Source organism: Parus major, chromosome 3 (genome assembly GCF_001522545.3).
Source record: "Parus major isolate Abel chromosome 3, Parus_major1.1, whole genome shotgun sequence".
NCBI lineage: Eukaryota > Metazoa > Chordata > Aves > Passeriformes > Paridae > Parus > Parus major.
Window position 1 is genome coordinate 40,009,169 of NC_031770.1, and position 23,527 is coordinate 40,032,695.

Below are 23,527 nucleotides of genomic sequence, written 5' to 3' on the forward strand. Positions count from 1 at the left end.
CAGCTCTTTTTACTTTTAAGTACTGGAATTAGTTTTCCTAACTTTTGGCATCCATACATGTTTATGGACAGATAACAAATACTCCTCTGCATGCCAGGACAATCAGCAGCAACATCTCTGAAGAGGCAGAAATACTAGGCTTTCCTTTTAAGACCAGAAACTACACATTAGGCTTATTTAGCATTTCCATTCTCAAAGAGGTGGATAACACTATCTCAAGGTATTTTTTGATCTATTAGGAGTGGTTGGCAGGCACGTGCCTTCATTAAGCAGTAGAAAAACCCTCACTGGGCTGGCCTTTTGCTCCTGCCCTGCCAGTGCCAGTGCCCATTTCCCATGTTTGCCCACATGCCCCCTCTGTACAAGGCTACTGGGCAGCTCAGCTCTCTCCCATGCCCAACTGGTTCCTTTCAGGCAGTGACAGGTAAGAGGGATGATTGGCTGAATTCACTTCCCAACATCCCCTACCACCAGAGGCATTTAAAACTGGTTTGCACCAGGTACGTGAGAACATCCTGCCAGAAACAACCTGTCCTGGATGAAAACAACTAGACCTGATCACCAACCAGTTTCCACTTACATTTCACTTTAAACCCCTTGTTTACTCTGCTAACACCTCTGCATGCCCTGCTAGATTAGTTGCCCTCCCACAAGGAAGGCTGGCCTTGGTGGAGGACAATATCGATGCCATCACCTGTGCAATGTCAGCAGAAAGAGATGTGCCAGCTCCACGGTTCAAAGCTGGGTGGGTCAGCCCAGGGCAGCACTGCCTCTCCTCACTGGCACGAGACTTAGGGCAGCCCTTGGCCAAATGATATGAAGCACGTGTTGAAGGGAGTGATTGTGTTGGAGGAGGAGATTGCTCTCTATCTCCCCATGGGAGCCCAGGGGCAGGGAGAGACGCGTCCCCCTGCCTGCCAGATTTTGCTGTTTGTAATGATGTAATAAATCACCCACATATTTGCTTGGGGTTGTGGCTCAGCACAGGTGAGCAACAGTCTGTGCTAAGCCCTTTAACTGCCTCAGAAACAGCACACAAGACCCAACTTTTCCAGTTCTTTGTTAGCTACCTCCTGACAGGCACCCCATAACAAGGAATGGCATGGGAAGAGGGCCTGTTGTCTGGGAGAAAGATACACTGCTTCACAGCAAGGCAGGCAGGCTAGGATTTGTGTATGAAAGTCAGTCTTCAAGACAAGTCCTGCCACTGGTCTGAACCTTCTCCCCAAAGCAGGGGACAGTGGCATCTTACAGGGAAGATGCAACTTGCCTGGGACAAACAGCCAACTAACAGAGTCTTAGCTAATTTGCCTTCATCTGACAACTAAATCAATTCTCAATAGTTGTAAGTCCTGAACGGCACAAGTCACGTGCACATGCTTATAAACAAACATGCAAATGCTTTCTCTTTCCTATTACTGCATTTGAGGCAGAGATTAATGACAAAGCAAGCACCAGAGGCGCTGCACAGCAGTATTACTCCGTAGGGTTTAGATCTCTCCATCCCTGAGGCAAGCATTACAGAGATGGGAACAAAGGGAAATGGACTGGGCTTTGCAGCCCTGAGGTTTTCTGGAGAGCTTGGGATGTGCAGATCTTGCTGGTGTACCACTGGAAACACACAGCCCTCTAAGTCACAGAAGAATTAAACAAAGACATCTGCACTATCTGAGTTATTCATGTAACACCAACACATTCCATCACCAAGGAAGGATCTACCACCCACCTCACTGATAAATGAGCCCAGGAACATGCACCTACATTCAGTGGAAAGACAAGAGATATCTCCTGAGGGACCTTCAGGGTGATACTCTACCTGTGTGACTGATCAGTGCAGTGGGAGATGGGGAAGTTGCATGGCTGCAGTTAGATACCACCTTCCATAATCTGTTGACAGAAAGGTTTCCCCCAAACTTACCCATTGTGGGAAATAAGCCTGAGGTTCAAAATATTTGCCAGCATGGACCTTCTCTCTGTAGTTGCCCAAGTCTGCCTGTAAGCTGTAGGCAGCCAGCAAGAAGTAGATTTCTTCCTTGTGGTTGCAATGAGACATAAGTACTTGGTCTTTGAGATGGCAGTAGTAGAGCTGCCGTGCCACCTTATCGCTGCAAGACAAAGGCAAATTTACTTCAAGAACAAAGTTCAGATAAGGCCTCTCAAAAACATCATCTTGCTGAGAGAGGAGAGGGATTAAACTTTGACATGTCTGATGTGTGCCAATGCCACCCTGATACAGTCGTGCGTATAAGGAGCACCAAAACAAGATCAAGGCCTTCTCCCACTAAGTGTTGCACAAACACAAGAAATTGTAGCTTCTACCTGGAGGAGCATGAGATCTAAGAAGTTAGGGCAGAAGGTAGATGAAAGAAAAATCACATCACACCTGGAGACTGACTACAATCAAGCATTTCTGTTTCCCTGGAAAGTCTCTAGCAGCCAAGAGAATCAACTGCCTTGGACTCCCAGTCCTGTTTCTTGCACACCTGTCCTCCTTTCCCCTCTAAACCTGGCACTGCTTTTTTGTTCCACCTTGCCTTAGGCTCATGATACTTTTCAACAGCTAATTCCCTGCAAGGTAGATCAAAAGACATGGGAGCCCTGGGCTTGTTTTTGTCTTCTTCCTCAAGCTGCAAAACAGGGATTGACTGATAAGGAATAGCTATGGCAAAGCCTTGATAACCCACACACCCCCTGCCTTCAGAAATCATGGGAAGCAGGCTGCTGACATGTGCATGTAGAAGAGCTGCTGGACACTAGTCTGCTTGTAAAGTGTGCAAGTATAGTTTGAAGGGGCCAGATAACTACTGCTGCATGGGTCTACAAACCTCTCCAATTAAACTGCTAGTGCAAGAGAAATATGCCTGTGATGGTGAAGGACGCATAACTCGGGAGTGGCAGGATGATATGTAATCTCTCTTTGTACAAAAAAAAGCAAAATGAAACAAAAACCACTTATCACCCAAACAGACTCCATAAGAAAGAGTCCCATGTATGCAAAAATGAAAGACTATGGAGAGGGAAAACATAGAAAACCACAAGCCTTGTTCAAGACAAGAACAAATGCCAAAAATTTGGTAAAGATTTTAATCCACCTAAATGATCCCAGCTCTTGGCTTCCCCCAGGGACAGAGCCACACCAGAAGCGCTGACGTAAATTAACTCTGTCAGTTGTTCATTTTTAACCACCTCATCCTTTGTTCTGTACCATGGGTGAGGGTGGTGCTGTTTTGAGTGCAGCCCATATTCCATGTGAGTGGACTACAAATTAAAAACTCTTAACTTATGAAGTAATTTCTTTTGTCCGTGTATGAAAGTCTGTTTCCAGAAGTATACTGCACGGAGCACTGCTCAAATACAAAAAACAGATCTAAAGCATGTGCTTTGGAGTATAAATAGCTATTTTTGGTATATTCATCCAGTGCCTTTCATACAACCAAAAGACACAAGCAAAAGAGTGCTAATCGTGTTTTGATAATGTCGTCATTCAACCTGCTCTTTCAACACAGATGGAAAAGCAGTCACAATTTTCCTAGGGGATATGGAGTATGATTCAGGCAGAAAACATTCATAGTTGAGTGAGGAAGTCTGTGAAGGTGTTCAAAAAACAAAATTCAAGCAGATTTTTAAAGCTCATTTCATTGAGCTCACAGAGATGAGCTTAACAAAAAAACATTATTTTTCTTTCATTTTAAGAACACACTGAATAAATCCAAATGCAGTAATTACCACAGAAGAGAACTTACCCTATTACTCTTCCATTTTCTACATAGTATTGTACTCTAAAGAATGCAACAAATGGAGGGCTGAATTTCTCTGTCCCCTAGAGCAAAGACAGAAGACAATTTAAATTATGATCAGCATCCAAAATTCCTGTTACCCTATCTGGTAATGTTCTCTTCTCCAAAATTCACTCCCCATACTGCTTTTCATTCTCTACCCTTAGCTCTTGGCAAGTTTTGCAGAGGGAGTCTGACTGTCTTGGAGGCTCATGACAATGAGGCATCACAAAACATTCAGACAGGTTGAACAACAAAATATCCTAGGAAGAGCAGAAGATTTCTGGATATGAGGGATGAGCTGGTCTAAGAGTCCCAGTGTAGCCTGGGTGTCCCCAGGCTAGCCCAGAATTACCTAGCTCAGCACCTGGCAGCACCACAAGCATATTCATGCTGAACGCAGCAAGTTTAACCCAGCCTCCCTCAAAGCGCCAGGGCAGCGTGCCACGCTGGCACGGCTGTGGCGTTTCCAGGGCACTCCTAGGAGCAGCCATCCATCCCTGCACCACACCACATCACTCAGCATGGACACACACACACACACTGCCGTGTTCAGCAGTCACTGCCTGGGGCTGAGGCGCACCAGCCTGGTATCAGCTCTGTGCCTTTTGTTTGGCAGAGCTCGTGGTTAGTTATTCACACGTCCCTGCAGCCACAGACCAAAAGGCAGTGTTGGTGTCTGCTTCACACTGAGGAGTGCTGTCAGAAGAAAGGCAGCATGAGGCCTGTTGTTTTAACCACAGCCTATCTTTCTGACTTACAGGCTTGCTTGAATGGGAGAAAAAAAAAAGAAAAAAGGGAAAAAGAAAGGAACGACTTACTAGCTCATTCTCTCATCTTTCCTACTTTGCCACCTTAATGTTCACACAAGTAACTTTGCTCCCACAGGCAATTCCAAGGCTTTGCTGGTCAGACCCATCTCACTGGAACAAGGTACATGGCATGCCCTCCACATCTGATGCAGACAGCTTCTTGATCATGCAAACATCTCCATTTTATTTCTAGAAGTTGTTCATAGTCACCCTATTTTATCAGCTAGACTGGGCTTTCCACCTGAAACCTCTTCAAAGGAATTAAATCCTTGTCAACTAACCCAGTCCAATAGGCTAACCCATCTGAGACTGTAGTACTGCCAATGGCAACTCATTCAGTCTTTCATGATTCACATCACACCAGAGGCTCAACACTTCGCCTGACCAGAAAAGTGTAGCAAGAATCCAATCACAGAGCAACCTCAAAGCGTACCCCCCATCCTGAGGCAACCAGAAACACCTGCTTTGGGAAGCTCTCACTGGCTGGACAGACAGCCCCTCCCTCCGCATGACTCTGGCTGTTCTTGAAATAACTCTGTCGTTTGGGAAAAGCAGAGCACATGCTTGGGAATAAGAGAGATCCCCAAACCTCACTAGTTATCTACAAACTTCTCGAAGCAGCAGAAATGGTTAGTGTGCCTACTCTGCAAAAGAAAACCCTTAAGCTAGATGGAAAAAGTAATTTACAACTTCTACAATGACCCAATTAAGATATTTGAAAGCAACTGCATACTATACTTTGTTCTAGACTATGGCCCCTCTATTAATAACACACACAAACAGGCATTCTCATGTCTGAATGAACAGTATTAAACAATAACATTGTCTTTATTTCATATAGCTTTTCCCTCCCTTGTCAGGGCTAGCTAGCCTTAAAGAGCTAGGACTCATCTCAAACAAAATATCCTTCTCCTAACACAGTCTTTTTGCACATACTCTGGGAAGAGCCACAGCTCCAGTCATTTCCCTCATATCAGATTCTAGACACAAAAAGTTATTTTAGGCTGTTTTGCTTAAGGATAAAAATGAGGTCTCCAGACTAAGATCCAGACTAAGTTCAAATGGAAAAGTGAACAACTGACCTTCTCCACTTCTGCAGCAGCCAAGCAGCAACCATGTGGTAACTATTGCTCAAGTCAAGTTGTATAAGGGGCTGTTTAAGCTCTTTTAATTAATTGTACAGCTGTACACAAGTCACTCCATCTTGCTACTGAAAAGTATTCTGCAGACCATCTTCAAGAAATGCTCTATGGACCTTAGTTAAAGAGTTTTCATTTTACTGTGTAGTCCAACAAAAAAGCAACAGCCTCCAAAATTAAACAGCTCTCTTACTTTGGTGGTCTCTTTCTTCCATTCCTTTGAAAAGTATTTGCTAAGCTTCTGCTCCAGGTCTATAAAAACATATTCATTATCTGAAAGATAAGAAAAAAGGGAATTCAATGTAAAATAATTCGAAATTTTTAGTCATTAAACATTTAGGTGACACTACAAATTATTTCCAATCAACACATTTGCTCAACAGGGAACAGACAGGGCAGAAAAAAAAAAAAAAAAGAAAAAAGAGTACTCTTAAATACATGTGCTACTCCAGAGAGCATGGAAGGAAGGTCATTCACACCTTCAAGAGATGCTGAGCTAAAAGTTCCTGAACACCTTAGCTAGAAATGCAGAATTCCTGCTTTATGGTCAAGAAGCCACTTACAAAAAAGAGAAACGTGTTACCCACTCATTGTAGTGCCAGCTTACCAGATTCAGCTTTTCATTATTATTAAACAAACAAGCCTTACCCAAGCTTGCATTCTGCCATCATGTAGTAGCACCATGGTCTAACATGGCAAAAGTAAATCAACAGAGCTGCGTATTTGACAGGTTTCATCCCCTGCATGTGAAGGGGATCCTCTGAAAGGGTGAGAAACAAGAGGACCAAACATAAATGCCTTCCTCAGAAGGTCTGGTGTGTCCTGCTCACACCCAGCTTTTTTCATATAAAGAAGAGATGAATGAAAGGAAAGGAAACCTGGCCTACCTCAAAAGACTAAAGGACCAGGACTTGCTCTCCACCCTAGTGAGACTGAACAAGACACAGCCTGAATGGCACATCATCTTGAAAGAGGTTTGTGCTGCTTTCAAGGCTGATGTTTCATAACACTGCTTACCAATTATCAAATACAAACAACTCAGCCAATGAAAGACTTTTTCCTGAGTCTTCAAGTCTCTCAAAAAAAAAAAAAAAAAAGACAAGACCTGACAGGTGTTTCAGGCTGCAGCAGCAATGCCAGCTGAACACATTCACCTGACCAGTCCTCTATTCTTTGATCTTGCTTAGGACAGTGTTTTGACAGGTGACACAAGTGCCAAAATGAAGAGCTTGCTCCTTAAACATGAAAGGAGTAGCAGTAAAAAGGGGAGGGGGAAAAAAAAAAAAAGAACCCTCCACAAAACAAACTTCTGCCCCTTAAGACCAGCCCAGACTTCCAAATGAGATCCTGCACTCATGTCTGTATTATGGCAGATGCAGGCCTGGCATGGCCAGTGTTACAGTAGGTGTTGCAGTGTTACAGCAGATATTGAGGAGGCTCTAAGCTACCTCACAGCCACCCTTACAAAGCATTCCAGATCCTTACAGGGGCAGATACAACAAATACTTTCTTTGCTGGCTTTCAAAAAACAAGCAAGCAAAACAGCCTCCTATCGCCACCTCCTTCAGCTCCCACCTCAAGTTAAAGAAACCACATCTGCTTCTATCCAGAACTGGCCCACACATCACATATTCTGTAAAATAGCAGTAACACTGGATACAAAAAGGACAACATCCAAAAAAAATCCTGTTTCTGTCTCCAAGCTCCTTCCTGCATTGTTCTGCTTGCAGCTGTAAGACCTCTGTTTATCACGTTACTTGACATATCACATACAGAAACAAAACAGTATTTAACAGCACCATCAAAATGGCTATATGGAATTTCTGAGTGGTGGGAATTTACATGCTATAGCACACAAGATGACATGGAAGTCATTTTTGCTGTTTTGACAAGGAGAGGAAGAGTTTTTTTCATCACAGAGATCGCATCTTGTACCTGCCCCTTCACTTCTGTCTGTAAGATAGGGTCCCCCCTACACTGGCCCCAGCTCTTCCTTCTCTAGGTGCAGTAAGATCAGATAATCCTGCCTGGAAGAGGCTGATAGAAGTCCTAGTCAGTCAGAGAGAGAAGGGTTTGTGCATGTTAAGCTTGTCCCTGCCCCTCGTCAGCTGCCAAGCTGGTAAGCATCACTCCAGAAAGTTTTTCTTAAAAAGTAAGTAAAAGCTCATTTAGGGAATCAATTGCACAGCAAGTGACAGGAGTGGGATTACATGAGCATGCCACCCAGTCCCTCCCTGGACTTTGGCAGTCCTGGAGAAGGGCAAACCCTCCACTATGGGCTCCCCACCTGGCACAAGGTTGGTTGTGATGGCACAGCAGTGCTGGGTAAAGCCTGTAACAGTTCTGCCAGGGTTGGGGTCTTTAGATAACACCTTGTTAAGAGGCTGTAACAAGTTCAAGAGTCAGTTTCCCTTTCTAGCTCAAGAATGATCCCACGCCCAGAGGCATTTAGAGAAATACATTCATTATTCCTCAATCAGGAGGGGAAAACTGCAACAGCAAACACAGTGACATACCCTGAACCATCCAATCACACCTGAATATTAGATCAGAAAGGGAAAAGTGTGACAGAAGAGTTACATTACAGTAAAGCTATTTGTTACCCACACCCCCTCTTTATCTGTCATGTTAATTAGGTTAGAGATGATTTTGTGAGGGCACAGATGTCATACCTGAAGATTGCAGGTTATTACTAGGCCTACTGGGAGGTAAAGCGCAAGAATAAGCCAGGCTACAGGAGGACATCCCAATATATCTTCTCTTCTTGGGGGTCCCACTGCTCCCCAGCCCAGTTCAGCAATCCTCCCTCTCATGCAAGAATGCAGCACTGCATTCCTCCTTAATGAAGTTAATATTGCTGGAATGTCAGCCTGCAATGTAAGCCTCCATCTACAAAAACAAAGAAGCATTTCCCTCCACAGTCCTACTGCTTTGTGGATGGCTTTGTTTTGGCTTTTTTTTTCCTTATACTGGATTAGTGATGAAACCCTAAGAGATCTTTTCCCAGATGCTAGAACTATCTGCTTTGAAAAGAAGCATCTTCAACAGATATGAGGGCACCAAACTGCAGCACCTCTGATCAGTGCTCTAAAGGACAATATAGAAATGCACAGATGGCCCCCTTTCCAGGGAAGAATAAATTTGATCTGTGGATCCAAACAGAGCTGGATACTCAGCAGGTACAGACTGTCATTGCTTCACTGGCCTTATCTGAAGGACAAGTGAAAGGTACTAGGAAGCTGACTGAGAAGCATGCACACATAAAAATACACTCTCATCCACCTGCAGCATGACACTGAGTTCATGAATTTCATCTCAGCACTGTAGGTGATCTTACAAATACACCAGCTTCTCTTGAAAGTTCCCTCATGTATGTATGTACAGATACCAGACCTGGCACAACTCACCAGTGCACTGCACTGCAATCCTGAGATATTATTCTGGACAGCCAGCTCCTTTGCAGTAAGGCAATTTGCACATTTCTCCCAAGAAATGTGCAAATTTTAAGAATTCTCAAATGAGATTGAAAGTTTACGCTACAAAAATCATATTTCAAAGTAAGCAGTTACCAGAAATTAAAAACATTTCTACTCTGCAAAATTAACTTAGCACATTTTATGTATTTAAAAAAATATAGGACATACATTGTTGCAAAAAAATAATGTGCCAGGTCCCCAGTTAGGAAAAAAGTGACACAGTTCCAGTGAGTGACTTCTAATAGGCATTATGACAATGCAGGAAAAATAGGAATAGAAAATTCCTGTATGGAATAGAAAATGGCTGTAATACAGAGTCAAATCAGTTCTGAGTCATTGTTAACCTAAAGGCCATTATTTTGCATTAACCAGTTCCTCCTCATCTCAATTTTTATGAAAATTAAGTTCTCTGCATAAAAGCTAAGTAATGAGAAATGCCAAAAACCTGTTCTCCTGTGCCCATTGTGGGCTAGGAGCACCAAGAAATTCCACAAAGGTGTCCTACCACAAGTCAGAGCTTAGGCCCCCTAGGCAGCCAGGAATATCCCATTAACAAATTTGGCTGAGTCATGTATATTTCAGCAATGCAACTAGAAGTCCAGAAGAATAGGACTCAAATAAAATATGAATTAGTGTGAAGCCAAATTTCCACATAGCAAGCATTTTCTGACTAAAAGAGAGGGGAAAAATTATCCATGGCTATTGCACTTAACTTTTCCCAGATGCTTCAAGAAACTGTGGCAACACCCCTACGTCCTCTGAGGTGCAAGAGGAAAGACAGCAGGAGTAGAACAGAGGGATGCTATGGTTAGGGGAGAGCTGAAGCTTAAAAAAATCCAAAAAACAACAAAACCCCACACTAAAAAATACCTCACAACACATGTTGTACACCTCACATACACTGAATACCAGAATGGATTTTTTTTGTTCGTTTATTGAAGGAGAGCTGGCTGCACACTCCTTTTGCACGTGTATCTACTCAAGCTTCCAAGTGTTAGTGATTTGGGAAAACCACTACCCACACAGCACCTGCTCCCACCACCTCTGCATAACTGCTCAAAGCTCCTGTTTTTACCTTTCAAGCCAATAGAAAGAAATGTTGTCCACTTTCTATGTGGTTGATTAGTTTACTAAAGGGTCTAAAAGAACTTGGCTGAGGATAACCTTGTGTTTTCAGCTTTAGCTGGAAAGTACATATATCCCAAGTGAAGGGAAGAATCACAAGCGAGGCTAGGAGCAAAGCAAAGGAAGTCCCGGCTGAGGTCACTTTACCTGGGATGGACACATGATATATGGAGGGTAACATGAAAGGAGACAATATCAAGGAGCCTGGGATCATGTGGTGTTAGGAACTGTTGAGGTCTTGTTGGGGGTTAGGTGTCCTTCCTTTTATTCTGTCTCACCTATGGAATTTTTACCCATTCCTGGCAGGGAAACCTGACTGCTGGTGCTTGTTGGATGCTTGAGAAACATAAATTGAGAAACAGAGTTCGGCTGGGCCCAAGGGGGAAGGGGGGCAGGAAAAAAGGGAGGGTGGGGGCAGCTGGTTTCTTCAGCTTCTCAGCTTCAGAGCAGAACTCTTGCTGGGAGCTGTTGCAGCTGGGAGAAGGAAATTCACCATCACCCAGATGGAGCTGCTGCTTCTTCTTCCTTCTTTGTCTGTGGGCCTCGCACCCCCTGTCCTGCTGGGATGTGGCAGTGCCAGCCCCGCTGTGGAGCTTCTCATGCATCTCTCTCTCACCCACCTACCCAGGATTCCTACTCATTCCTGCTGTTCCAACTGAGTGTTCCTCGGAGCCCTGCAGGAGCACCGGGACTGACTGCCCGAGAGGGTTTGTGAAGCAAAGCCTCTCCTCCATCCCTTCCCGTCTCAGCCGAGAAAGCTGTCATGGGGTCCCCGGTTCTGTTTTCTTGCTAATGCTGTAGTTATTGTTGTTTGTTTGCCTTGTTATACACACTAGTAAAGAACTGTTATTCCTATCCCCAGATCTCTGCCTGAAAGCCCCCTTGATTTCAGAATTATCATAATTTGGAGGGAGCGGGGGGCTCCTGCCCTCCCTAACAGACACCTGTCTTGCAAACAAAGACAGGTCTGAACAGTGAGCTAAAGGCTCAGTCATTCCTGGTAATGGACAGGTACTGCAAGAATTTTATGTTGGTATCTTACATTTAGCAACAAGGCAGGCCAAGGCAAAGATCTTCAGACTGCAGCAGTGTCATAGGGGATTCTTCTGCACAAGAGCTGCAGAACCATTTCTAGCATTGCTCATCCAGGGGAAAACAAAGTCTTTGCAATTCTCAGACAGGAGAGCACTTGGCTGGATGCTGCACTGATACCGAATGAGAAACGATTGACAGCAGGTACAGACAAAAAATTGCCTTCATAGGAAGAGACCATGCAAGTCCTTTCAAGGAGTACTTTATACTCTCTGGACATCTGAACCCCTGCAAATTCCCTCTAGGTGGTTCATTTCTGCATGTGTTTTTCTTATATTGCATTTAACTTGTCTGAGGTACCAAAGTCACTGCAATAGAGTTGTACCTTAAGTTAGAGTACATGAGAAATTCATAAGGGAGATTCAACTATGCAAGCAGATTTAAGAGAGGACAGGCAAGAAGCGTGGATAGTGAGGAAGGACTGGTGTGTAGAAATTGTCATAAGGTATTTCAAAGAACTGTTGTTATTTGTCTCTTAAGAGACCCTTTGTTGTAAGAGATACTCATGTAATATAAAGACAGCCTGGTAGCATATTCTGTCCATGAACTTCAGGAACAGAGGATATACAGATATGCAGAAGAGTTAACTGGAGGCAGAGTGGGTTTGGCAGAGCTAATCACTGAGCTCCTTGGTAAGCACATGCTGGGAAGCGTGGGTCTGGCAGGGTGAACAGCCATAGCTTTAAAAAACAAAGCTTTAAAAATCATCCTTGAGGCAGGGGAGCTGAAGCAAAGGGATTTGGGCTAAGAAAGCCAGCCTAACAAACCTAAGAGGACACAGAGACAGTGGCAGGGTACAGGAGCTGCAGACTTGCTCCTTCCCAATTGAAGGCTTCCATCTGCTTAGGTCAAGCAAGGTTTGCTCCTACAAAGGCATTGCCCAAAACTCAGGATCGAAGGGATCTGGGTTATAGCAACAAAGGAAGCTTGGCTGTTCTTTGTCTGCTGACAATCAGTTTTGTTTTAGAAGACTGAATGTGTTGCTGCACATACTTTCCGATAACAAGAGGGAAACCTCCCGCAGGGCACTGGATAAGGCTGACCCTGCAGGAGGATTTGCCATATAAGACCCAGCTGCTGAAGAAGCCTGTGGAACCAGATTGAACCTGGCAGGGTCACAGGATCTTTCAGTGAGCAAACTAGGAGTTAAAAAAAAAAAAGCAAAGGAAAAAAAAACCCACTTCAGCAGCAGGAGCACACAAGGTATAGCCTGCCTGATGATCCATGACAAAACTAGAAGAGCAACATGTCCCAAGGTTTGTAGGGCCTCCTATTAATGCACATTCCTGAACCTGATTTTCAAAGTGATCAACTTCTTACAGACACAAGTAGGGTTGTTTTCTTTCTCCTCAGATATATTTGGTTGCAGCAGTTTTCCTCTTGTGAATAAAAAACAGTTCAAGAGCAGAAGGGATGGAAAATTCTATCCTGACACTGTAACCCTTAATCCTGAAGCTTGCCCCTCAACATCTGTAACAGCCAGAAGAGAAGGCAACATATTTAGGCATCAAATGCTGGGGAACTTGCTCCAAGACCTATAATTTAGATCTTACAGCACTGGTGGTTTGCAGCTTACATGGTGCTTTACGCTGCTGTTTTCCTTTTCGCCACACTTTGGGAGTTAAACTTCTGTTTATGATTAAGGACCCCAACCTCTCCCCCTCACACACATACTTACTATGAGACCAACTGAGCATTAGTGTATCTGTACAATGTCTGCAGGTCAAATGGGCTCCTAATCCAGATAATCCATGCAGTGTGATTGGCTACAGTTCTGTAGAAATCCTTTAATTTTCATTCTCTTGCTCCTGCTGACAGTCAGGGTTTTGTTGACAAATTAGCAGCCAAGTAATGGATGCAGGTGGATTAGAATACCTTGTTTTGCATGTGGCAGTATCAGATCACCAAAAAGAAATACACACTAAGAAACTGGGAAAGATATTATCATTAAAACAGGGTGTCTTTTTTTAAAAAAAAAAGTCTTCTTGAAGCTGCAGCACAGAGGTGAAAGCTTCATGGAGAGGATTACCTTGCTCAAAAATGCTTTCTCTCCATTTTTTGGATACCTAGCTCAGCCTCTCCTGACAGACCAGGCCCAGGCCTCCCTTTCAGCGCATCTGTGGGGTGCACACTGACTTGCCACTCAAGCAAGGCAGTCAACTTAAGCACCCACAAGGCAACCTTGAGAATGCAAAACTTACCCAGGCCTCCCCACAACCTGACCTGAGATCTTCCTTTTTTGAGATGATAGCTTGTTGTGAAGTCAAAAATCCCTGACAGGCAGGCAATGCCTTAAAGACTAGTTTCAAATTCCAGACTCAAAGTGCTACATTTGCTATAGAAGCAAGACCTCAGCTACCACAGTCTGTTGACCAAAACAAGGAGGAGAGAAACCAAGTTGTGGAACAGAGGTAGTATTTCCTTTCAGGAAAGCAAATAACCAACCCCCGAAACAAACAAAAAAGAGATATTAATTCTGGCTATTGCACTCTTGCAACTCTTTTCCTTGACTTATTAAGAGCTTTCTGGAAGAATTAGCTGCTATAAAAAGGAAGAGTACTTTCATGAAGTAAGAAGACTATTTCCACTTAAAGCTGTGGACAATATACTCTAAAGTCTAGCCAGAACATTTATTATGCTCTATTATGCTCTTTGGGATGAGTGGTTACAATGCATTTCCAACAGGTTGAAAAGCATCTGCCACAACAGGGTATTTTGTGACCAGAACTCCTGTGCTTGACAGGGTGAAGCAAACTGCTTCACAGAAAAGGTGTGAAGGAAGGAAAAAGCAGGGTATGGAAAAAATGAAATAAAAAATATATGAAGGGGGGAAAAAGTGAAAGAAACAGGGGAAGAGCAAGACAAGAATTCCAAGAAAAAAGGAATGAAATTTGCCCTGTCTTACAGGAGAGGACAAGGGTTCCAATTTCAGCCAAGATGCCCTGTAAGTGGAATACGCAAAACCTGGTGTTAAAAAATGTCACAAAAAGGACTCAAACACAGATGATTTGTGAAAAAAGTTAAGAGCATTCAGGTCTCCTCTCATTAAAAAAAAACTTGTGCTGGTTTAAAGCACAGGTTTATTAGGTTTAAGGAATCTCTTGGAGACTCTGCAAACCTTATGGAGATAAAAAGCTTATGTTCCTCTCAGTTTGAATGCTGCACTCAAAAAAAGCAGTTCTTCCAGAATGAGAGCATAAAGGAAATGAGACAAACTTAGGAAAAAAACCCTTATTTTATCCTACATATTTATAAAGAGGCAAAAGAAACATTATTTAGAAAGACTTTTAAAAGACTACTGTAATTTCAATGAAATATCTAGAACTGCAGTAGTAAATAACACACTTGAAAAAAGTTTCTGGAGGAGAGACAAGTCTTTCAGTGCTTTTGGTACTGAGGGAGAAAGAAGCTAAACAAGACAACCTATCCATTTCTAATTACTAAGAGCTGGGGTGTGGGAAGGAATGCCAATGCTTACACCACATCAGAAATATGATCTCTTACATCAATTTGCTTCTTTAAGGCATCATCTTAACACCAATTCCTGGCTAATACTAAGCCATAAGACCAAGCAAACTGGAATTTAATTCATTGACTAAGAAGTTTTGTATTTCCCATGTGATATTTCAAAACCCAGTGTGTCCCACAGATGCATTCAGTCCTTTACAATCATTTGTATTTCCTGCCTAGTGCCACATTCTTAGTGTGTGACTTCAGACGATAAGTAACACTTTCAGCCCCAAAGTCCTTTTCAAATCCACTTCCTGTTCAATACCTATAGTTTGGAATATAGTAACAAATATGTTGACTAGCAACTCCCACTTCAGGAGAGAAAGAAAGCCCCACAAAGAGGTGGAATCTAAGAACAAAGGTGGAGAACAAAAGCCCCCCCCCTTTACCCAATTTGTCTGCCCACATACCAAAGATCAAAAGAGCTCTGGGAAGGCTCTGCATAATCTACATACTTTGTGACCTTATTACAATCAAATTCCCCCCGCAGGCACAGCCACTGTGTATATATGCACACACTGTAAATACACAAGCGGGTCTGTGGATGTTTGCCAAGTCACTTGCTCGTGCATTGAGTTTGCTTACTTTTAACAATGCTGAGGCCGAAGAAGTGAGGCTCTTTAATCTTCACTAAATCACAAACTTGCTGAAAGAGCTCCTGTCCAGTGGCTTTGACCTGAAAGACACAACCAGTACAACATTACAGATGGCTCACACACCTGGATGGAGCAACTCTTCTAAACAACTCTAAAGAAGAGTTCTAAACTCTAAAGAAGAGTTGTAGACCAATACATTTTTGTGTACCGAAGCAAATACCCAAACACAACCACACCAGAGAACATGCTTTGTTTTCAGTATTATTGCTATTATCATAGAATAATAATCATTAATGTTTACTGCTCTCTTGCAGATTCTTCTTTGAGAAAAGAAAACAAACAAACAAAAGTTTTCATTCAGGAGAACCAGGAACAAAAGTACTCAAACACAAGACTTTGAGTAGCTCATAGGTTAGAGATGTGGTTGTTCTGTACCCCACACAGAAGAGCTTGTTCTGCCTCCTGCTGACTTCTAGTCACACAGCCATTAACATCTTCATCTTTGGCAGCTGTAACCAAAACCCTCTAAGCCCTTGCCTGTTTCCCTGCATGCTGAGACCTTCCAATACCCCTGCCTCCTGTAATGCACAGACTCCCCTAGAAGGAGCATGGTTCTGGATAACTTCTGGACCTGGACGTGTACTATGATTGGAAGATTCCCCCACTAAACATGTCCCCATCTAAAGCCTCATTTCCCTCTGTCCCTCTACACCATCCCAGGAGTACTGACAGACAAACCACAGACACAGACAGAAACCCCACAGAGGCATGGGGGAAGGAGTTCAGAGAAAGAGCAGATGGGGAGAACAGAACAGCACTGACACAGACAACCTCAGCTCAGGCCATGGTGTAGCCAGCTGCAGCTGCAAAATGGGCCAGGACCTTGGAATTTCATTACCCCACTGCTGGATGATGCAGATTAGCAGTGCCAGGAGCAGCTGTCTGCAGGGGTATGGTGCAGTGCTACTTACTGAGCAACAAAGATGGCAGGACAGAAGTCAACTGCTTAACTCTCCTACAAACCAATCACCATCCTTATTTTTCAGGCTCTTTAAGTGTAGGTATGCCACACACCTCAGAAACTGGCTTGCACTCACCTCCCTGCCCCAGGATGTACCATGTCACTAGACATGGACAATGGGAAACAGGAGGTCATTTAAGTACTCATTTTCTTCTATTTGACAAGGCATCAGTAGCCAGAAACTCACTACTGTTTTATCAGGAGCTTTGAAGCCTGCACTATACCAGTGCAAACATGTGTAAGCTTTGAGGAGGGAGGAGGCAGCGCACAGTTCTGATAAGACCCAAACCCACATCTGGGTCTTACTATGAGTCTCCATGTGAGACTGCACCCTTTCAGTCTCACACCTAGATCAGTGTTTGGTCAGACACCAAGAACACACGTTTGGAAGGTAAAGTTGGGCACAGAGCAGTCTCCTTTGCCAAAGAAGCAAGCTCTGAGCATGTTCTCCTACCTGGGAAGGATTTGCTAAGAAAGATGTGACCTACCTCTAGCCAGAATGGTTATGGACATAAAAGAGTCACTGGCAGCACGTGACTCTCTGTAAATGCTACACAATGGGATGAATTTTCTAAGTGGCAAGCTTTCATACCTAAGGGAAGTAAAACCTGCTTTAAGATACTTAATTCTAGGGAACTGAGCACTTCAAGTGACAGTTTTGTGGCACTCAGCTCTAAACAGTGATTTAGGCAGATTTCTTGCACAGCAGGTATGTTACTACCACTATGTCCATTCTCCTCTTGGCACTTCCCTTCTGTATCAAGTTCTACTCCCAGCCTTAAAGGCTGTGCAATACCAATTACACTTGCAATTGCTGCTCCCTCCTCCTACTTTCCCCTCTGCTCAAAGCAACCAATACTTCCCTTTGCATTTTTCATCTGGGTGCTTCTCTTTGGACTTTCCTCCCTGTGCATATGGTTCCTGTGCCAAGACTGATCTCAGAATGCTATGATTCATTCCTTCCACTGACACTCAGCTTTGCACCATGTCAGGCTCAGGGCTTCTTTACACGTGAAATTTAGTCCAAAGTGAAATCAAGTGCAAGTTTACAGAAGGTAATTCCAAGGTCATTCTGTGTACAAATATTCACCTGCATTGGTTACCTGTATCTATTTTTCTTGGTACATATGCTTTGAAACATCAGCTTTCCTGTTCACAGAACAACTGAAAGACTTTAGACCTATGCTTGCCATTCACCAACGCACAGGACCTCACCAGACCCTTCACTCCAAAAATTTCTCCCACTTTGCCTTGTCCTCCTCAGTGCACAGACAGCTGGTAAGCTGCAGCATCCACTAGTCCCCCTCACTGCTCTGCTTCTCCTCATGTTCACAGCTGGTCCCAAGAAGGCAGTTTTACTCCTCACCATCCCCCCAGATTCATTGTACATTCAGAAAGGTAGACATGGAAGCTAATTAAGAGATACTTGATTGTGGGGGAAGAGAATTTAAAATAGCTCCTGCTTTTCCTTCTTCAGCACCACTATCTGTGAATGGTGTATGACAAGGCCATTTTAAAGAGCAAGCTTCAATCTATATGTGACCACATAAAACACATATAGGTAAACTCTTATCTGGAAGGGTGGAATTCATATGGGAGGGGGAGGGAGGACTTACCTGCATAAACACTGTGCTTATCATGGGAAGGATCTATAATTTATTCTGCTGGAAAGATAACCATCCCTACCTACCTCACTGAGCTGCAAGCTTGTTTAGTATTTGCATTCCACACTGAAGAGGTTAAAAGGCTTTGGAAATCTTTAGTAGTGGCATTATTATTCTAATAAATGCACAAAGTATCATCTGTGGTCGTGCTAATTACATTTGGGTTCTATCAACATCACTAGAAAATTGCCTTGATGTTTCTTTAAAACAGAAAGATCTCTCCAGCTGTGAAATCTTAATTTTTGTTGATGTTTTGAATGAGTGTTGTGGTAAAGTCAGAAGCCAAATGAAAAGCTGTTTCTGGTGACTTGCCCAGCTGTAACAGGTCATGTTTCACTCTCTATGCAATTAGGACACAACTGCGTGTTGAGGTCTCATGTTTTGGCCCAGGCAGCTATTCCCTTTCACACACAGGCATCTCCAAGTACATACTTTCCCAATTTCCCAGACACGAAAGAAAGGGGTATCAGAAACTAAAAGGGTGAATGTTTTTAAAAGGAACACAAAGGGGTGCTGCAGAGGATTCCTCTGCAACGTGGTCATGCACAAGGCACCCCCGCTTTGTGGAAGGGCAGCAGGCTAGGACAGGACAGGGGAACAGGAGGGGACACAGCACTTTTCCTCTGTCCCTCAGCTGCAAAAAAAACATTTCTTATATTTATTAAATATTTTGGAGGTATTAAAAAAGACATGCAGATGTAGCATTTAGGAACCTGGTTTAGTGGTGGACTTGGCAACGTAATGTTTATGGCTGGACTCAATTTTAAGAATCTTTCTCATCCCAAATTTATTTTACAATAAACTGCAGGTTTTCATGATTTACCAGAGCATGACACAGTGGTGAAGGAACAGCTGCATGCTCCATTCAGGCACAGGCACAGTGAGGAGCAGTGATGGTGACAGCCCTGCTGGCTCACTGCCCTCCTGCACACCAGCCTGAACCTTCCCCCAGGCCGGCCGGCTCTGCTATCTCCCATCTTTAGCCTCCCAGATAAGAGCTATAAGAAGGTGAGATTTAGGGTCAGCTGAAACAGACCATTACCCAGGCCTGTACACCTGCTGCCAAGAACTTAATTAAATCATCGTTTTCTGCCTTGCACAAAAGCCAGCAGATTGCAGAAGCCTTCTGGGGCAGTGGATGGGCTGGGTTTGAACCAGTAACCTAAAAGCAGAGCGTCCCAGATTTTTCTCTTCAAGCTCTATTCCATCCAGCCCTTGAGGCTGTTTCAGTTAAGGACGCTACACTTGCACACAGCAGGTAGGAAAATTCCGACACGGATTTTGAAGATTAGCACGCATAGTTTCAAAAGCCACTGTTTCAATCAAGTACTTAAAATAACAGTTCACCTCAACTGTCTTCTCCCCCTCCTCATCCCAAAGCAGGGGAAAAAACCTACCCAAAACAAAGCCAGATCTCCCCAGCCCACACATGAGTGCGCACACACGCTCACTAGAGAGCACTTATCTTTGAGACTCGCTTGTCCTCTGCACGCCAAGTGCCTCTTGTCAGCTCAGTTTCTCACAAGTTCAAGGAGCAGCCGGCATTGCACAAAGAGGCACCGTGCTGTGCAGACACCGTGCCACCCCTGGGCTGCCAGCTGAGCTGGCCCTGCTGTCACTCATGCACACTTCCAGATATTCGAGGCAGCAATCAAAGAAATGAAGCGACTTACCTCGATATTTCTGTGTGTACGAGTACTCAAGAAGAAGGAAAATGCCCCACCCTCAATGGCTGTTTGCCTTAGACTCTTTGAAGGGATATGCAGGCTACCAAAACCAGGAATAGCTGGTCTCTTTACAAGAGTAAACAGTTACACGTTGGATACACTTGCTAAATAATTAAGGTATTTCAGGTTCAATTTTTAAAAAATTGTTGGATTCTTATGAGCAGCAAAACCATTCAGAGATAATAAAAAGTAAATAACAACAAGAAAAAGAGCAGAGGAGACCCCTACCCTACAACAGAGCCATGACTTTTAACGAACTCTGCAAATGAGTTGAAGCTGCCCAATTAGAAAATGGAGCACCAATTACCCTAAGCTGGCTAATAGCCTTTTGGTCAGCAGACCAGCACCAGGCTTTTTGGAGAACAATGGGAGTTAACAAAACTGAACCGTGGCCGCGATGCAGCGACCTCCCGGCCACTCACCCCGACGGCCAGGCTGAGCTGCTCGCGGGTGGGCAGGAAGACGCAGACGCTCCGGATCTCTGGCTGCATCCTGCCTGCCAGCAGTGTCCTGCTCATGGTGGGCAGCTCCTCAGGGGCTGGGGTCTCCTCTCCAGACAGGTGTCAGGCTCCCTTCATCCCATGTACCTGTTGAAAAGGCGAGAGCATCAGTGCCGTGCTTCTGTTGGCACTGGGAGCAGCTCACAGCACGCGTGTGATGAGATATGTAAAAACAAAAACACTCCCAACAGTCATCCATTTTCCAGGGCCACTCAGTATTTCCACCAGCATCACAGCAGAAACCAGGCAGTGTCAACCTCTAAAACAGCTTGAAAGTCCCAGGAGAGTGCCATAAGCAATGAGATCTCCCTGGAATAACAAACCAGACTCAAGGTTTCCAGACTCATGTAAGTGACAAGGCAGGTGGCACCTTGGGCCATTGCCTGAAAACACCCATGACATGGGGGAGTGCCCCATCCTTCAGCCAGGCACCTTGCTCACTCCCAAAGCAGAGATTTCAGTGCACTGTCAACAGTTAGTGCAGAGAACTTCATCTGTGCTGTTCTCCCCCTCACTCCATCCCTGGGAAACCACTGCCTGAAATCCTCTACAGCTCAACTCAAAGGAGGAGGTGGAACACAAACTCAAAAGGCTGAGCCACTGGATAACACCTTTCGTGAAGTAAGCACTTCCCTCCTCTCAAGGACTGAGCCCAGCCTGCACAAGCATCTTACAGCTGAAGTTCAGGTATTAACAGAAATAAGAGATGGAAGCTTTCTTTGCAGCCATATGCAGAGTAGCCAATATCATCTTGACTTAACAGCTAGGTGAGACAGTTTTCTTAGCAACCTGTAGCATTTTATGTATAGCCCTCTCCTCTCCATTGCTCTCAGCATTCCTCTCAGGAAGCATCCTGTGGCACCAGGTGAATCCATCAGGAAGGGGAGAGGCTCCTCGAGGGTGGGTTAGGTATCAATGCCAGCAGAGACCAAAACCAGCAAGACACCAACCACAGGGTCCACTCCATCCCCATACAAGATTTGATGTAAGGGTTGACTCCCTTCCACCAGCAACACCTGGGTGCTCGCCAGCAGCACAGCAACAGAGGTGCTGCTGCCTGGTGCCTGCCCCAAAGTCCCCACACACCTGGGGACAGGCACAGACCCCAGCAAGGGCAGCCCAATGCTCTGGTTCTGGCAGTGCCACCCTCTCCCACCAGCCACGGCCCAGACCACCTTCAGGGGACAGGCTGTGAAGGGAGCCATGGGCTTTTCCTTCACCCTCCACAGTGCATAAAAGATGAAGGCTTACAAGTGGCAGGGAAGCAGGCCATGTTATGCTGACACACAACACATATAAATGTATGTGCATGTACATGTGTGCACCACGTATAAGTTTAAAAAGCATTTTGTGTTTAAAATCGTGCTTGTCCTGGTTCAGGAGAAAATTATGGCAGAAGCAAATTCTTGTGTGGGAGATGGGAAAAGCAAACAATAATGTAGAGTACAGCAAATAGAACTTGGATTTTATCCCTCTCCTTTCAACTCTGTACTCAAGCATCTTTTTTTTTAAAAAAATTATTTTTTTAAAGCAAATACACAATAGATCCAGGAGTGTCCTTTTGCAAATATAGAAGCTGTTCCATGCACCTCCCTCCCAGAGCCAGCATATAAAATGCTTCTTAATAAAGCAATTTTTGATTCAAGTTATGTAGAGCATTCCTTATAAGAAAGAAGTAGACAAAAAATGCAGACAAAGATGTTATTAAAGTATTCTTCAGAACAAGTATTTAGTTTAACAAAACTTAGGAGGTTTAAAAAGACTGCTCTAAACTAAAAGCAAGTGAGAAAAAAACATTTGACTTTAAGTGACACGTGAAAGCTGCTATTAACTGAAATATTAAGAGTAAAATCCTGATTTATCTTCTCTTATTGAAATAATTATACTGACATGCTCTCTCAGGCTCTGGACTACACACTATTAACAGCTGCATATAAATTACAGATGTCTGCAGAATGACTTGAGGGCAACAGGTCACCACTATTATTGCCAGCTGATGTAATTCATGCCATAAACTTTATCAACAGCATAAAGATCATGGAGTATGAACTTTTCAGCATCAGGAGGTTTATCTTAATTGTCAAACGGCTGCACTGGCCAGTACACGTTCCCTCTCACAGAGGGATGTCACAGCCAATGAAGACATTAATGAGGCTCAAAATGGAACTGAAAATAGGACAAAAAAATGACCATAAAAAAACAAACACGTGCACACAGATTCCTTTGGACAGCTGAAGAAACTGACTCCCACTTCCCCGCAGCCTCTATAATAAAAAGTTTCTGGAGAGAAGTTTTTTTCCCACACCTGCTATTTCCATTTGAATTTTTAAGAGAACAGCTGTGGCCTCTCAGAACAGGGAAGTGAGAAAGGCAGAAGAGAAGGCCTTTTTCTTCTTATGATTCAAAACAAATGAGCCTGTGGACCCCCTCACTACAGGTAAAGGGTTAAAGAAAAATGTCCTTAATCTGAAGGGGGAGGTCAAACACAAGCCCAGCTCAACCTTCTCTTCTTTAGAGGTATGTTAGGATGTGATAAAACATTATGAATGATTAACTTGCTAGCAATGCATGTTTACACCTTTACTTTTTTTTTAAAAAAAAGTTGTGAGTCAGGAGTAACTGCCCAATGAAAACAAGTGACCAGAAGGAATGCTCTTACTTAAACATACACAATTTCAGACTGCCCATATGCCATTCTTTTGTTTACCAGATTCCAACCTCTTAACCTCAATTAAACCATAAAAGCTCCAGCAAATGCACTGCAGATGAATTAATAAAAGCTGAAGTCAATCATCAGCCTCTGGGACACTCTACAGGTTGTTTGTTTTTGTTGTGTTGCTTTTTTTTTTACATAACATCACTTCATGTTTTAGCTCCTACAGAAGTGCATTTTGAGTTGTAATTGCTTGGTCAAAGGCCCAGCAAGTCTATCAATTAAAACAGTCAAAGGCACTGTTTACCCCAAAGGGATGTCCCCAGTATTTGTATACTTCTAGTATCAGACAGGAAGGCTTATTAGTGTCCAGAGTGGTGGCACAGCTTATTTAGCAGTGTTTGTTTTACCTAAACACACATGCAGAGGATCTTTG

The 23,527-nt window shown here is 43.8% G+C and overlaps 1 protein-coding gene across 2 annotated transcripts in view; it reads right to left on the reverse strand.

The window, feature by feature from the left end:
* Window positions 1–23,527, reverse strand: part of FRMD1 (FERM domain containing 1) — a 41,384-nt gene that overhangs the window by 10,783 nt on the left and 7,074 nt on the right. For both annotated transcript variants that reach the window (XM_015623377.2, XM_015623374.2), the window contains exons 2-6: window positions 20,361–20,525; window positions 15,516–15,606; window positions 5,921–6,000; window positions 3,744–3,820; window positions 1,919–2,105 (exon numbers count right to left, since the gene is read on the reverse strand). In XM_015623377.2, the coding sequence (XP_015478863.1) occupies window positions 1,919–2,105; window positions 3,744–3,820; window positions 5,921–6,000; window positions 15,516–15,606; window positions 20,361–20,456 (531 nt within the window). In that variant the 5' untranslated portion in view covers window positions 20,457–20,525. The remainder of the gene's footprint in view (window positions 1–1,918; window positions 2,106–3,743; window positions 3,821–5,920; window positions 6,001–15,515; window positions 15,607–20,360; window positions 20,526–23,527) is intronic.